At 36.9% G+C, this 15,611-nt stretch overlaps 1 protein-coding gene across 6 annotated transcripts in view; it reads right to left on the bottom strand.

The window, feature by feature from the left end:
* CCDC141 (coiled-coil domain containing 141) overlaps positions 1 to 15,611 on the bottom strand; it is a 213,211-nt gene that overhangs the window by 87,368 nt on the left and 110,232 nt on the right. For 5 of the 6 annotated variants that reach the window (XM_040475527.1, XM_040475526.1, XM_040475525.1 and 2 more), the window contains exon 7: positions 4,339 to 4,533. The exons of the other annotated variant lie outside the window; for it this stretch is intronic. In XM_040475527.1, coding sequence (XP_040331461.1) covers positions 4,339 to 4,533 — 195 coding nt within the window. The remainder of the gene's footprint in view (positions 1 to 4,338; positions 4,534 to 15,611) is intronic. 6 annotated transcript variants of the gene reach the window in all.

Consider the following 15,611-nt stretch of genomic DNA (forward strand, 5'->3'; position numbering starts at 1 on the left):
CATATTTTCTCACGCTGGTATTTGGCACAGATATTGAAGGAGAATATTGACCTAGCTTTAACAAATTTGGAATAAGAGGTTGTTTGCTGAAAAAATAATTCTACTTATCAAGAATGGAATTGATTTTCAAAGTCAATATCTTTTGGAAGCGCTGACTTCCTCTTTCTTCCACAGTGCTGCATGTGTTGGGAGAGTGGCTAGTGCTTCCACCCATCATTATCGGTGTGCCATGAACGGCCCACAGTGACCCCTCTTCATTGGAGCCCTTTCTCACTGTTGGGTTTGCAGCCAGCAACCAACCTTCAAGGTGGAGGAAATGTCTCCTTCTGAGACAAATAGCAGGTTGGCTTATTGTTTGCTATAAAAAAAAAAGATTCCCCAAGCTTAGGGTTCCTCTCTTGGAAACCACCTGCTGCAGATGCAGTCATCCATCTGGGCCTATCTGCATCACCCCCGCCCAGGGGACTGGGACTTGGGAAACTGATATGGCATGTGGACATTTCGATCATTGTTTTGTAATAAAGTCTTTCAAAACTGACACAGAAGTCATGTGTCTTTTGTGAGCATCCACAAAACTGTGACAAGTTAGCAAGTTAGCTTGAAGTTTGGGTAAGATTTCACATGCCTCATAGTTCTTGACAACATGACTTCATCTAGGGTTAAGGATGCTCACAACTAGAAAAATCCAATGCACCCAACGTATGGTAAAGTGAATTTTCAAAAGGAAAAGTCAGTGCTTCAGAGATAAATTGATGATACAAATTGAAAATACCCATTTGCTGGTATAAACAGAATTTTCAGCCTAGAAAACACAATTTTAAGGGATTTTAAAATTATATTAATGTTTCAAATCCAGCTCTTTATTTTAACTGGGTTATTTATAAGTGTTATGCCAAAAGTTAGGTAAAATGGTGCCAATTTTGTAAAATTTGGAGATTCCACAATATAAATAAATAATAAAAATGCCATTTACAAGTCTTAAGGAGCTTCCCTCTTTAATTTAAACAGATTTACCCACTACATTATTTAATCATGTATTGCTTCTTAATAATAGGGCAAATATTTCATTTCAAAAATCATGATTAAATATCCACTTTCCACACTCCATCTTCTATTTTTTGCTGAAGTAAAAGTATCTATCACCTTTCACATTGATTCTTAAATTTGGAGTCAGAAATTATTCCCTTGATGCTTTGAAAAGGGAGAACAAATTCTATACCTTTCTAAGTGCCACTTGACTATAGAGAATGATGTAATATGGATAAATAGAGTATGAACAAATCCCAACTGAAATTGTTATAATTTGAATGCCATGGCTTTCCAATGATGAAACAGGGGATGTACAAGTCAAGTCTTGGGGCACCTGGGTGGCTCAGTCAGGCAAGCATCTGACTCAGACATGTCGTGATCTCATGACAGTTCATGAGTTCAACCCCCCTGTAGGTCTGACAGCTCAGAGCCTGGAGCCTGCTTGGGATTCTGTCTGCCTCTCTCTGCCCCTCCCCCACTCACACTCTATGTCTCTGTCTCAAAAATAAACAAACATTAAAAAAAATTAGGGGCACCTGGGTGGTTTAGTCATTAAGGTGTCAGACTTCAACTCAGGTCATGATCTCCCAGTTGGTGGGCTCAGGTCATGATCTCCCATTTGGTAGATTCCAGCCCTATGTCGGACTCTGTCTGTGCTGATGGCTCAGAGCTTGGATCCTATTTCAGATTCTGTGCCTCCCTCTCTCTCTCTGCTCCTCCCCTATTTGCGCTCTGTCTCTCTTTCTCCCTCCCCCCCCAACTCTCTGTCAAAAATAAACAAACATTTTTTTTAAGTTTTTTTTTTTTTAATTTAGAAGTCAAGTTTTGGGTAGGAGGGAGCCTAGGTGGCTCAGTCAGTTAAGTGTCTTTGTGAGTTTGAGCCGTGCTCTGGTGGCACAGAAGCTGCTTGGGATTCTATCCTTCTCTGTCTGCCCCTCCCCCACTCATTCTCTTTCTCCCTCTCTCTCTCTTTCAAAAAAAAAAATTCAAGTCTCGAGGGTTAAGAAATATAGTTTCTTATGATTTAAGCTGAATTACTATGTGAATTTGAGAAAGTAACCACTCTGTTCTATTATTATTATTGTTGTTGTTGTTGTTGTTATTGCAATAAATGTCATTCCTTTCCCCCTCAAGGCCCAGAAGCAATGTCAGGAGAAAGTCTCCCTGGAAAGTTACCACATAATGAGAGCAGAGAAAGCAAGAGCAGGGGGGTACAAATTGAAGGGAGAGAAACTACATTTTGCAGGGCTGAAACTATATGGTTTGTTCTAGAAGCATTGTTTTATTCTAGCAACATGTTCTATAACTGTCTTCCTTAAAAATGACATTACTTGATTGACAGATGACCTACTCATTTTATAGAATGAGAATGCAATGTAAGTTAGAAAGTCTCTTATTCAATACTACTCAGTGATCAAAAAGAATGAAATCTTGCCATTTGCAACATGATGGATCTAGAGTGTATTATGCTAAGCGAAATACGTCAGCCAGAGAAAGAGAAATGTCATATGATTGCACTCATATGTGGAATTTAAGAAACAAAACAGACGAACATAGGGGAAGGGAAGCAAGAATAAGATAAAAACAGAGAGGGAGGGGCGCCTGGGTGGCACAGTCGGTCAAGCGTCCGACTTCAGCCAGGTCACGATCTTGCGGTCCGTGAGTTCGAGCCCCGTGTCGGGCTCTGGGCTGATGGCTCAGAGCCTGGAGCCTGTTTCCGATTCTGTGTCTCCCTCTCTCTCTGCCCCTCCCCCATTCATGCTCTGTCTCTCTCTGTCCCAAAAATAAATAAACGTTGAAAAAAAAATTAAAAAAAAAAACAGAGAGGGAGACAAACCATAAGAGACTCTTAAATACAGAGAACAAACTAAGGGTTGATGGAGGGAGGGAGGTGGCGGGGGGGGGGGGGGGATAGGCTAAATGGGTGATGAGCATTAAGGAGGGCACTTGCTGGCATGAGCACTGAGTGTTATATGTAAGTGATGAATCACTAAATTCTATTCCTGAAATCATTATTACACTGTATGTTAACTAACTTGGATTTAAATTAAAAAAAAAAAAAGAAATCTCTTATTCAAAAACAGGACTGTTCAAGAGAAACTTAACTAGCACCTACCATTTACTTAGTTCAACAGTTCCAGTAATATGCTATGACTGTTTCTTCTGTTAAAACAAAGAAATCCCAAACAGATGTTTATCATATTTGTCAAATTTTTCTTTAACACTTTTTTTACTGTAATTCTAGCACCTCTATTTTGAAATTCTACTCTGCAAGTTTCCTATTAGTACGGAAGTTCAAAATTAAATAACTATTTTGATATATACCAGGACATTGTATTCAGATTGTTGATATCATGACTTTAAATCACAATATACCCACCTTCTGGGGGTTACCCATTCATTTCCTGTCACATTGTCCAGTTTCAAAAACATCAGTAAAATTTAAGGTATTAAACAATTCCAAGAAGGCAGTTTGAAGGTGTATATTAGATTGGAAAAGGTACAAAAATGTTCAAATAATATCGCCAGCTTCAGATACACAAGTGATGTGAACATGTAGACATTACCACTCACTAAGAACCATCTGCTACAGTCAATATTAAAAGAATCAACCAGGAGAAACAGAGCACAGTCTCCAACTCAAGAAGACCTGGAGATGGTCCAAAGCAAGATTTCCCCTTGGCAGACTTTAAAAGGCAAGACCAAGGCAGGGCAGTCAGGTTGAGACTCTGCTTCTAGCCTTATGGCTTGTATGCAGAAGGCTTACAATATTCATGTACCTTTCCCTGATAAATGAAAAAAAAGTTTTAAAGGGGAAATATTTTTCTTGGTGAAAATTTCAAGGTGTTATTTTAACCTTGATACATTTTATGATAATTCCCTTACTCCATGAGAAATATGGCAGTGTTGGCACAAGTGTCCCCTCAAGCAGTTCAATGACGGCTCTAAGATGAAACCCTCATGGGGATTTTTTTTAACATGTCAAAGCATAGAGCTTCCTAGTTTTGAGAACCAAATAATGGCCATGATAGGAATATATTCTTTCCAAATTTTTGTTTAAATTCTAATTAGTTAACATGCAGTGTAACATTGGTTTCAGGAGTAGAATTTAGTGATTCATTACTTACATATAACATCCAGTACTCATCATAAAGGAATATATTTTTAAAAGTTCACTTTTGCTGCTATTAATTTTGAAACTCTATGTGGAATCCAGACCTCTGTGATGTTCACCAGCCTACTGAAATCATGAGTCTCTTACTGGTCTGTCCTGATTACCTAAAATTACCAACGTAACTTCCCACTGACCTTATTGGCACTGTTAAAAAAAACATTTGCCTTTTTTAACCAAGTTTTCCTTTCCACCATGAGCCGACCAAATTCTCCTTGAAGCTGATCCAGTTTCTGGTTAGAGAGCTGTAGATGTTCCTTCTCCACGTAGTCCTTGGACAGCAGAAACCCAAGCGCATCACTCTTTAGCTTCTCAACAGCAGAATTCCATTCCTACAAGAGATCACTCCAGTTTAGTTTACACATCCTCCCCTTTGCAACTGTGCTAAAACTCAGAGAACATTTAGATGGGTTGAATGTATCAGTAACCATCTGTCACTGTATTTTCAAATTATGAAGGAGTAAATGCTACATTCCAGGTTTCAGTACCAAGATGTAGGTAAAAAAGAAAGGTAGATAAAGAAGAAAGAGGCTAGGAAGAGGCAGGTTGGGATGTGTGATCGATAGAATATCCAGTTGCCCCAAATACAGGCTACTTCTTCCATTAACGCTGTCTGAAAACATACCCAAAGTATAGTCAATAGCGTTTTTTAATCTCTAACTCACTTTGATCTGTTTTCATTTAATTAAATATAAAAAGTCTACTTCCCACAATTCGGTCTCACTGCCAATGTGGGCAAATATGTACAAGACAGGAAGAGAAATCTTATATTTTATGGCTGTTGTGTTTGTATTGCGCCTACACTTAGAACTAAAATTAAGATCTGGTATTCTCCTCAAAATTAATAGTTGGTATTGTGCAGTATTCCCTCCTTCCTGACCTGAGTCTCACCTCTCAATACTTCATTCTTAGTGCTATATAAACACTTCAGGAAAAGAAAGGAGGTAGTTTTTTACTTTCTGTTACACAAGGATGAAAAACAGTAAGTAGAGAAGAAAATAAAAGTTGGAGTTAACTGAACATATTAACACTTTATTTATTTAAAGGGAAACTCAAATTTCTTGCAAAAGATGAAGCCAGATTCAACTTCATAAAATATCTCTAACATGGATGTCTTGTGAGTGAATTTTCAGTACCCATCTCAGCTAAGACTGTGGCTAAAAACAGCATAGGTTGTTTGTTAAAGCACCAGAAATTTAGCGCCAAATTTCAAAAATTACATTCTACCTCCATCCTGGCTTGTTCCCTAAGGCAAACGTCCTATTATTAAGTTACATTTGTTACATTATACTATGTAAAATAAGTATAATTTTTAGTGCAATTTACTGCTACCATTTCCATTCATTCATTTCACAAGACACCCTAAATACTATGTACCTGGTACCATGCTAGGATAGATGGCTTGGGGAATATGAAGAAAGAATAAAGTGTAGTTCTTTCCTTCAACAATATATAAACTGCTATTTTACATAATTTTCATATATACTTACATCATCAAATGTATGAAATGTATGATGGTCCTATAGACACATCCTGATGACTCAACTAATGGAAACAGCTAACGTGTGATTCTTCAGCCTGACCACATCAATGGTGGTAACCAAATATAATGCTATAGTGGTTGATCATACTCTCAGCCTTCTAAGAGAATGACCAAAGAGGGAGGGGGTTGTTAAAATAAAAAACAAATGAAGACCAGACTTAAAAATGGCCTGAGCAGACATAACCAGTTTAGTCATACAAACAAAGCTTAATTTAGCTTATTTTGCAAGGCTGACTTGACCTGGGTCATTTCTTGTTTATGTCTCTGGAAATTATAAGCAAAACTTGAACCTTTCCCAAGGTTGCTATGAGGTAACCACTGACCAATTCCCCATCATTTAAGGAAATTCTGATATTATAACCAATAATTGTGAAGAGTAAGAAGTCACCATTTCCTCACTATTTAGGCTGCTTTATAATAATATACCCCTGAGCCTTGTTCCATGTTTTGGGGTGAGTGCTCTGGTTTGCATATTGTCTTTTTGGTGTGTGCACAATAAACTTTTACCAGTTACTACTTTGGTGATTCATTGTGGGTTTTTTTCCAGTTGTTTATGAACTTTTGACACTCCAGATTTCTCAGTGAGTGCAAAATCAATATTCTTAGGTATGAATATGGGCTATGTGATTTCTTAAGATCCTTCATTTTTTAAAGAGCTAGTCTGTCCCCACTTAAAGATAGCTAATATATTCCATGACATTCTTTCATAAAGCACTGTAAATATCCTTCCCACTTAAAAATCATTACCTTAACCTTATCAGGAAAGAGCAAATGTTTTTAAAGCAGTTAGCACAATTTCTGGCACATGTAATAAACACTCACTGTTAGTCCCCCTTTTCATTCCATCAGTTTTACCATGGTTCACTAGCACCCCAAAATTTGTTCTTTATGAGAATTTCTGTTTCTCAGCTCTAAAATAATGGTAGTGGAAGGATTCTCCAAATGTTATTGATCAGCGTTATGTATCGATCGGTATTATGGGATAAACAAAACAAAGCGGGTTTCTTTACTGCAGGACTTCTCAGAATCCTCAATATGTTGATGTGCATTGAGACTCCGAGATGGAAACGCAGTGTGAAATATTTTGGACAACCTGTTTTGACCATGAAACCATGTGTTTACTCATCATCTCAGGGGACCAATGCTCCAGCTGGAATAATGTTGGGAAATTCTGTTCTTATGGCTAAAAGCAGCTGAATCACCTATGAGTTCACCTGCTTTCACAAGTCTGTTTCTTTACTCTTGTTTTGTCTCTATCCCTCCAGACCCAACTAGTCCATTTTCTGTCTCTTGTACCCATTCTCTCATTTTCTGTCTGTTAAGATCCGTGGGGTATTAATCCTCAAAGACTCAAGTGAAGAAATGCTTCAGGTGTTAAAACAGAATAAAGCAGGTTATTCAAAAAGTTATCATTGACCATAATCTTCTTGCTCATTAGAGGAAGACCACTTAACAAATATGAAGAACCTCGGGAAGGCCTACAAAGCTAGGGGGAAGGAAATGGAACGGGAGTTAGGACATAGAGAAACGGATATGGCAATTATGTGTTCAATCTAGACAACACCAAGCCCTAAGGTGTAGGTGTCTTAACTGTCTGCAAGATAGTATTGATTTTTCTTTCTGTTTAAGCACTGTGCTAAATGCTTTTCATGTATTATGTCACCTAATCTTCACCATACCCCTGGAAGGTGCAAAGTGTTACCATCCTCATTTTACAGATGGGGTGATTGAAGTTTGGAAGGATTAAGAACTTTCCTGAATTCTCAACACCAGTAAGTGAAAGAGCCAGAATTCAAAATGAAGTAGTTTGACTCTAGAATCTGTTTCTCAATCAGTATACTGACCTCAGCACTTCAGAGAGGAGAGGTGATAAAAAGTGGTTGTTGGTTTTTTCGGTTTTTTGGTTTTTTCTGTTTTTTGTTTTTTGTCTTTTGGTTTTTTGTTTTGTTTTGTTTTGTTTTTTACAGCATAAAAGGATTAAATCTATCGGCTTAGAATTACACAGGTGAAAGTTCCATGAAACCCGGATAAGGTCTTGGAAATTACAAAAAATCTTCTAAGACCCTGAGATTTTCTGATTTGGAATCAGAAGCTTCATTCTTTCTAAATAAATACAATGCTGTTACATATAGAACTGAAAATTTACAGCCCAAACTCAAGCTTAATTTTGCTTAGCCAATGGACCAAAATAATAAAACACTTCTCTAAGAAGGGAAATACCTGTTCTCTAACAGTGTTCATAAATCTGCCTTTAGCATAAATGTTGCAAACATTAAAGAAAGACATCTGGAGTAGAGCCAAATCTTGGAAAAACCACTTTAGCTTTGTGCTTCACATCATATTTATAAAAAGTAGGCTATGACCTTCCAAGGAAACTGTTAAAGGACCATTTTGGCCTCGTATCTTTTCTTATTCTCCATCTCCAGTCTTCTTAATTGCATTTTCACATGAACTCTGTGGGTATTAAATGAAGTTGGGTCCATTCAATATTTCTATTCAATCTTCTCAGAAAATTGGTTCTGTTTTCTTTGGGCAATCCATAGGCATTTTCTGATGTATTTCTGTAACATTCTGATGATGAATTTACCCAGCCATTTTTCTTAGGGGATGCTTCCACTATTTTATTTTTAACATAAAATGTTCCAGAGTCATCTGAATCCATCACAGTATTTAAAAAAAAACTTAGTTGTCACTGTTGTCAAGGCTGGAGGAACCCAGTGGAGAAAACCATGGTCCGTTTTCTCTAGCCGTTGCTGCCTGCCTGCTAAGTGTTAAACATCTGACTTTCAGTCTCTTTACAATAAAATACTTCCAGTACGTGTCCCTACCAGCTGAAAGCCAAAGACTACCATTTCCTTGGCTTTTCAATATTGACAGAGACATGTGCATATGTCTGACCTAGTAAAGATGTGTGGCACTGTGTGATCCTGGGCTCAGGGTGTCTCCTCAGGTCACTCCATTATTTTCTTTTTTTCACTCTCAGTGGTAACCCTTTCAAACGGTACCTTTCAGTGTTCCATCCGCTGAGGAAATTGAGCTTCTGTTGAATCCAATGATTGAAAGGGTACTTTTAAGAGGATTAGTGCTGATAGACAAGAAGGTGAAAATGATTTCTTCTTTCTTTTCTATACTCCCAGGTTAGCTCTTCAAATGAAGTTATGGATTGGCATAAAAATTATCCAGCAAGTAAATTCAAAAAGTAGGAAGATTAGCTATTCCATTTGAAAAGAAACAATGTAATCACAATATGTTTAGTAAACTTTTATTCACATGAAAACTTCAGGGTAGATGAAGGGGTTTAATGACCCAACACCATGTGGTAAATTATTTTCATTATAAACTTGAAACTTCAGAATGTAATTTTTACGTGGGGGACAAGAAAGAAGAGAGGACATATTTATAAACTACTAAGAAAATACCAGCTGTGGAGATGACTGGCCAAAATCACATCTGGCCGAAGCATGTGTGGAGCTCATGTATAGTTCTCGTAGCATGGTTATTTCCTAGGGCATCTCATTAGACACAGCCCATTTCTTGTTCATTCTTTAAGTCTACAGTCCCATTTGGTTCGGCACCAAGGAGAATTAACTCATTGACACAAGAACATAGAATTGTACATGATTGCATTAACAGCTGGTACAAACAAAATAAACCTGGCAATTTTAATCAGAGAATATTCGAGAATCTGTTTTGAGCAGGAGTTTCTTTTTAGAGGAAATGTTGATGCTTTTGAAGAGCGGCAATGAGCCCCTGAAAAGCTGAAACTCTGATTATGCCAAGTCAGATTGCACACTGGGCCAGTTTCCTCTCATGCTCTGTTCCCAGGATTTCTACACTGACCTACGTGAAAGCAAGGATCATATGAGAGCTGGGTCCCATCCCACTGTTGGATGAGTGCAGAGTTCAGTGTCCACAGGCCATTTGAACCTGGCCCTCATTGTGATGCATTTCAGCAAAGGCATTGTTTGCAAACAGGAAGAACAGCAATTTTGTGTCACCTAAAGATAAAAGAAGTATGGTGTTTCACCTCCCAGCCATGAGGCAGACAATCATTGCTATTGAACCAGGCAGAGCTCATGGGGAAGAGCAAAGAACTGGAGCTAGAAATACATTTTTTTTTAATTTTTTTTTTAACGTTTATTTATTTTGGAGACAGAGAGAGACAGAGCATGAATGGGGGAGGGGCAGAGAGAGAGGGAGACACAGAATCAGAAACAGGCTCCAGGCTCCGAGCCATCAGCCCAGAGCCTGACGCGGGGCTGGAACTCACGGACCACGAGATCGTGACCTGAGCTGAAGTCGGACGCTCAACCGACTGCGCCACCCAGGCGCCCCTAGAAATACATTTTTTATTCCAAACTTAGTAAGTGGTCTCAAGCAGGGCATTTTGCTTTACCGAGCCGTACTTTCCTGCAGTACAATGACAGGCCTCTATCACTTCACATATGCTTCTGCTTCTCTAGTGAATTATATGTAAATTCAATGATGAAATGGCTGTGCTTCAAATTCCTACCAAAATTTGGGTATTTTAGCTGTATTTCCCATAATTAACCCTAGTGGGATTAGGACTGACAGTCTATAGTAGAAACGACATATATCACCAAAATAGTTTTTGAGTAATGGCTGTTTTCTTTTTTCTCTGTCCATTCAAATGTTCCAAAAGTCACAGGAAAAACCATGGCTTGGAAGGTTCTTGTCTCCCTTATTCTGTTCAATGCATGGCCATTAAGGGGAGCTTTTTGTTTAATTGCTCAGAGCTTGTTGTTAATACTGAAGCAAATGAATATGCGGCAGAATAAATTTTTAAAATCAAATAAAATCTTAACAAAATACACTGTGAGCAAATCTTTGAAAGAATGATTGGAGCAACAATACATTTAGTTTTTCTTCCTTAGTTCAACATAGTTTTGGGATGAAAATTTAATTCCATGGAAAGTTGGGGAGACATTTTCTGAAGATTTGTGTTTTGCAAGAATTATTATTTTTTCTTACTCTCTTGTCCTTGTTGTTTTTCTTACATTTTTTGCTCCTCTTAATCAGAGTTTCTTTGAGTTGAATAAGTAAGGAGTATATCCAGATTTGGGGGGTATTGGTGTTTCAGTTTTTTAATATAATTAATAAAGTCTAGCTGGCCAAACTATTGGCATCTAACACAATTTGCCTACAATCCGATTGGGCCACTAGCTGACTAGGTGACTCCAGTTTATATTAATGTTTTCAGAGGACTTATTGTTTCATTTTCTAGAGCATCTGTTGGAGATACCTTTTCGGATCTCAACATAGATTCAATTATTAGGTTTAGATGTTCATCTCTTGTAAAAATTTTCCTAAATGAAATAGATTACGTTGGGAAGTGGGGGGAAGGAAATCCATATATATTACATCCACAATGAACATCTGCTATAGACTAGAACAATGGCTCTTAAATCTGGCTATCAATATCTCCTAGAAAAAGTTTTAAAACCTATATTCTTCCAAAGCATAAGAGACTGTTAAAAACTGAGAACAAACTGAGGGTTGATGGGGGGTGGGAGGGAGGGGAGGGTGGGTGATGGGTATTGAGGAGGGCACCTTTCGGGATGAGCACTGGGTGTTGTATGGAAACCAATTTGACAATAAATTTCATATATTAAAAAAAAATAAATAAATAAAAAATAAAAAAATAAAACCTATATTCTCACACCCACCCCATTGATATACTGAATCATTATTGGTAGGGTGGAAAAATGCATATTTTAAAAAATCTAAACCATTTTAGGGGCTGCTGGGTGGCTCAGTCAGTTAAGCATCTGGCTTTGGCTCAGGTCATCATCTCTCTGTTCATGAGTTTGAGCCCCAGGTTGGGCTCTGTGCTGACAGCTCAGAGCCTGCTGCCTGCTGCAGATTCTGTGTCTCCCTCTCTCTGCCCTTCCCCCGCTTACACTCTCTCTCTGTCTCTCAAAAACAAATAAACATTAAAAAAATCTAAAGCATTTCATTTGAAATCAGGAACAAAAAATATTTTTAATCTGTGAAGTTTTGGAACTGGACTAGAATATTCCAAAATAGTTAATGACTAGGTAATCATACCAGTAAATGAGAAAGAATGATTATATAATAAAAGTGTTTTAACCTTGCAACTTTGAGCTAATTTAACTCTGTGAAATTATGTTTTGTATTGATGACTCCCAAATCTAAAATTTAACCTCTGTTTTACAAATTACTTTATTCATTCAGTGAGTATTGTGTAAGGCTGCAGAAGATACAATGACAAATAAAATCTTTGACCTTACACTCCGTAAATGATTAATATGCCAATCCATCATGAATTTAAAACAGCCCTAAGACTAAATCATTAGTCTTAATTCATAAGGAAGAAATCAAAGCATTTCTTTCTACTTTGTACTTTCTTCACAGTGTGTTAGGCAAAGGAGCAATTTATTTAAAAGGGAAACAGAAAGTAAAAAAAAAAACAAAAACAAAAACAAAAAACAAAACTGTGAAGGTACAAAACTCATCCAGTTTTTGTTTCCCAAACTTTTCTATACATTTATATGGTTATCTTTAACTTTCCTTCAAACTTTTTATAACCATATTTATAATACATATATACTATATCTTTATTACAGGAAAACCCCTTACCTCTAATGGTTTAGAAGAAATAACTTGTCTTTTAACAAAATCTAGTCAAGGCTAGAATTTCTTCAATTTGTCTCCCTTCATATAGGTTCTGTTTTTCAGCTAATCGCTATGTGTATACACAGGATTCTGATTCCATACTCAATAATCTGTGAATCAGCAGCATGTGATACTGGGTTTGACCTTCTATAACTCTCCTATACCAAATACGGTCCAATCTAAAAAGCATTATTTAACAAATCTTAAGAACACCTAACTAATATAAATAGATAATTGTAAGTTCAAATGGAAAATAAAACAATGTTCAGTAGAAGAAAAAATAAATTCTGATTTGGGAATCTGATTTGGGAATTTCGGAATCAGATTTATACAATCTGAATTATGGGTGAGACCTTCAACTAGTAAGTGTAGTGTGGGACTGGGAAGAAGGCAAGGGGCTGATTCAAGCAGAGAGACAGCCTGAGCAAGAGCATGTAGGCTCCTTATGATCCTGGCTCATGAGGAGATAGAACTATCTAATCTGGAAAATTAATAAGTGTTTCTCATAGGAAGTGATATCTGAGCTAGGACTTAAAACAAAGGGTGGGGGTTACCTAGACAAAAGAGGAGTGGAGGTATGGTGGAGAGTGAAGAGTGAGTTCTTGGGCAAATGTCCAAAAGAAAGCTGGTCAGTACCAGATAAGAGTGCTCAGGACCAAAGACACAGATTTGTGAATAACACTCTTCAGAGAGAATCTTTGAAAGCAAAACACCACTCACTAAAGAGCAGTGTGGTGAATGAGAATTGGAAAGAATTAAGGACAAAAATGGAGGGATGAGCCTGCACTTGTGCAATGGCTGGACAATGAAAAGCCCACACCATAGAAACAGAAATAGACAGGAGAAGAAATTACACAAGCCAAACCAGAAGAGTTTTACTAAGAAACACACATGACAATCAAATGCAATGCATTATCCTCAATTTGGGACAATTTGAAGACATTTGTAAATGAACAACAGAGCAGAAAATATTGTGTCAATGTGAAATTCACTGGGCGTATAATTGGATTACAGCAATAGAAGAAAGCATCCTTATCATTAGGATATGTGTTGAAATGCTGAGGGTGAAAATGCATCATGTTCACAACTTATTTTGAAATGATATAAGAAAAAGTATATATATGCAAATACATACTAAGAGATAAAGGAAATGTCACAAAACTTTTAAATTGGTAAAGTCTATATAGGTATTCATTCTGTACTATTCTTTTAAATTTGCTGTGTGGAGTTTCAAAATTAAAAGTTAAGGAAGAAGAGTTAATATAGTTAATAATAAAAAGTTAAGGAAAAAGAAAACGACTTACTAAAGTAAACTGTTTAGTTTTATTAAACTAAAAAAAATAAAAACTCAAACTTTGAAAGCAATCGGAAGGTCAATGAGGGTTATTTTAAATAAATACATCTATAAATGGAATACTCTATAGCAAAAGCATCAGAACAACATCTATATACTAATATAGAAAAGTAACCAAGTAACAAAAACAAGATGCAGAACAATGAGTGTAGTAGGCCACTAATGAGGTAACAAAGGGACAAAATATGAATATATAGTTGTATTTGTTTAGATAACATAAAGAAATTAGACATATAATAAAAAACTAATAACAATGGTTACTTTTGGCATGATGGAAGGGAATCGGGTAGGTAAAAAGAGAAATATTTTATTACAGGTTTTTCTATGTTCCTTTAATATTTTTTTTAATAATGGAAATATATTGGCCAAAAAGTAAATTAAATACATTGAAAAACAAAGAAATGCAATTCGCCAAATAAACAAAAGAGAAAAACCATGATAATCTCAATAAATACAAAAAGAGGCATCAATAGAATTCAGTGTCTATCCATGATTTTAAAAAGAAAATAAGAAATGCAACAAAGGATAGACGTAAAAACCAAACCAAAATTAAAAAAAAAAAACAAAACTAAAAACTTAAGAAACCCTATACTTAATGGTAAAGCATTTGAAGCCTTCTATTTAAAGTCAGGAATAAAACAAAAATGTCCTCTATCACTGCTGCTAGTCTCCATTTTACTGAAGGTCTTATCCAATGAAAGAAAGAAAGAAAGAGGGAAAGAAAGAAAGAGGGAGAGAAAGAAAGAAAGATTATTGACATTATTTGTAGATTATGATTTTCTACATACCAAAACCAAGAGAATCTAGAAAAATAATTTAAATCAATAAGAGTTCATTAAAGTTGCTGTATATAAGATCAATATAAGAAAATTAGTAACATTCCTATATACCAACAATAGTTAATTTTATATTCAGTTAGAAGATACAGATCTTCTAATAAAGATCCAATTTATAACAGCAACAAAAATTATGAAGTACTCATTTGTTCATTTAATCAACAAACATTTATTGATTAATCAATTATTGATTATTGATTTAATCAACAAACATTTATTTGGCAGGCCTGTTCCATGTAAGGCATTCCCCTAAATACTTCATCTAAGCCAGGGAAATCAGTAATGGGCTGGCAGGGGAACTCCAATGTTAGTGATAGCGGTGGTGCACCACTATTTTATTCTGTTTATAACCAATAAACATAAAAAATCAGTACATTATCTAGTTTGTTATAAAGTGATGAAGTTGTAGAATAAAGACAAGTAGAGCTGGCAGGTGACATTTCACTCCCCAACCCACCCTGCAGCATAAACAAAGGCTGCTGGCAGGAACCAGCATGCACCCACACTACTTACCTAACTTTCTTGCACCAAGTTGTCCTCCCCATCCCTGCACCTCAGGCTTCAGCAGATCTGCCCTTCCCAGCCATGTTCCCCTGAGTCCCAGCACTGCAGGTTCCTCCCTTAGAAGACCAGCACCAACCCTACCAACACCATATCTCCTGACCCACATGTTTTCTTTTTAATGTTTATTTATTTTTGAGAGAGAGAGAAAGAGAGAAAAAACAGGAGGGGGCAGAGAGAGGGACATAGAGGGTCCAAAGCAGGCTCTGCACTGACAGCAGAGAGCCCAATGTAGGGCCCAAATCCACAAACTATGAGATCATGACCTGAGCCAAAGTCAGACATTCAACCGAATGACCCACTCAGGTGCCCCTGACCCACATGTTTTATGAGACCTCAGTCTGGACAGCAGAAAGGGTAGTTCTTGTTTGGCAAGCAACCACTGCACATCTTGCTGCCAATAATAGGCAAAGACAGCTGATGTAGACAACTGAACTGAATAAAAGAGGCCAAGACCCA

This window comes from Herpailurus yagouaroundi, unplaced genomic scaffold (assembly GCF_014898765.1).
Source record: "Herpailurus yagouaroundi ecotype Mexico unplaced genomic scaffold, PumYag 140, whole genome shotgun sequence".
NCBI classification, from domain to species: Eukaryota; Metazoa; Chordata; class Mammalia; order Carnivora; family Felidae; genus Herpailurus; species Herpailurus yagouaroundi.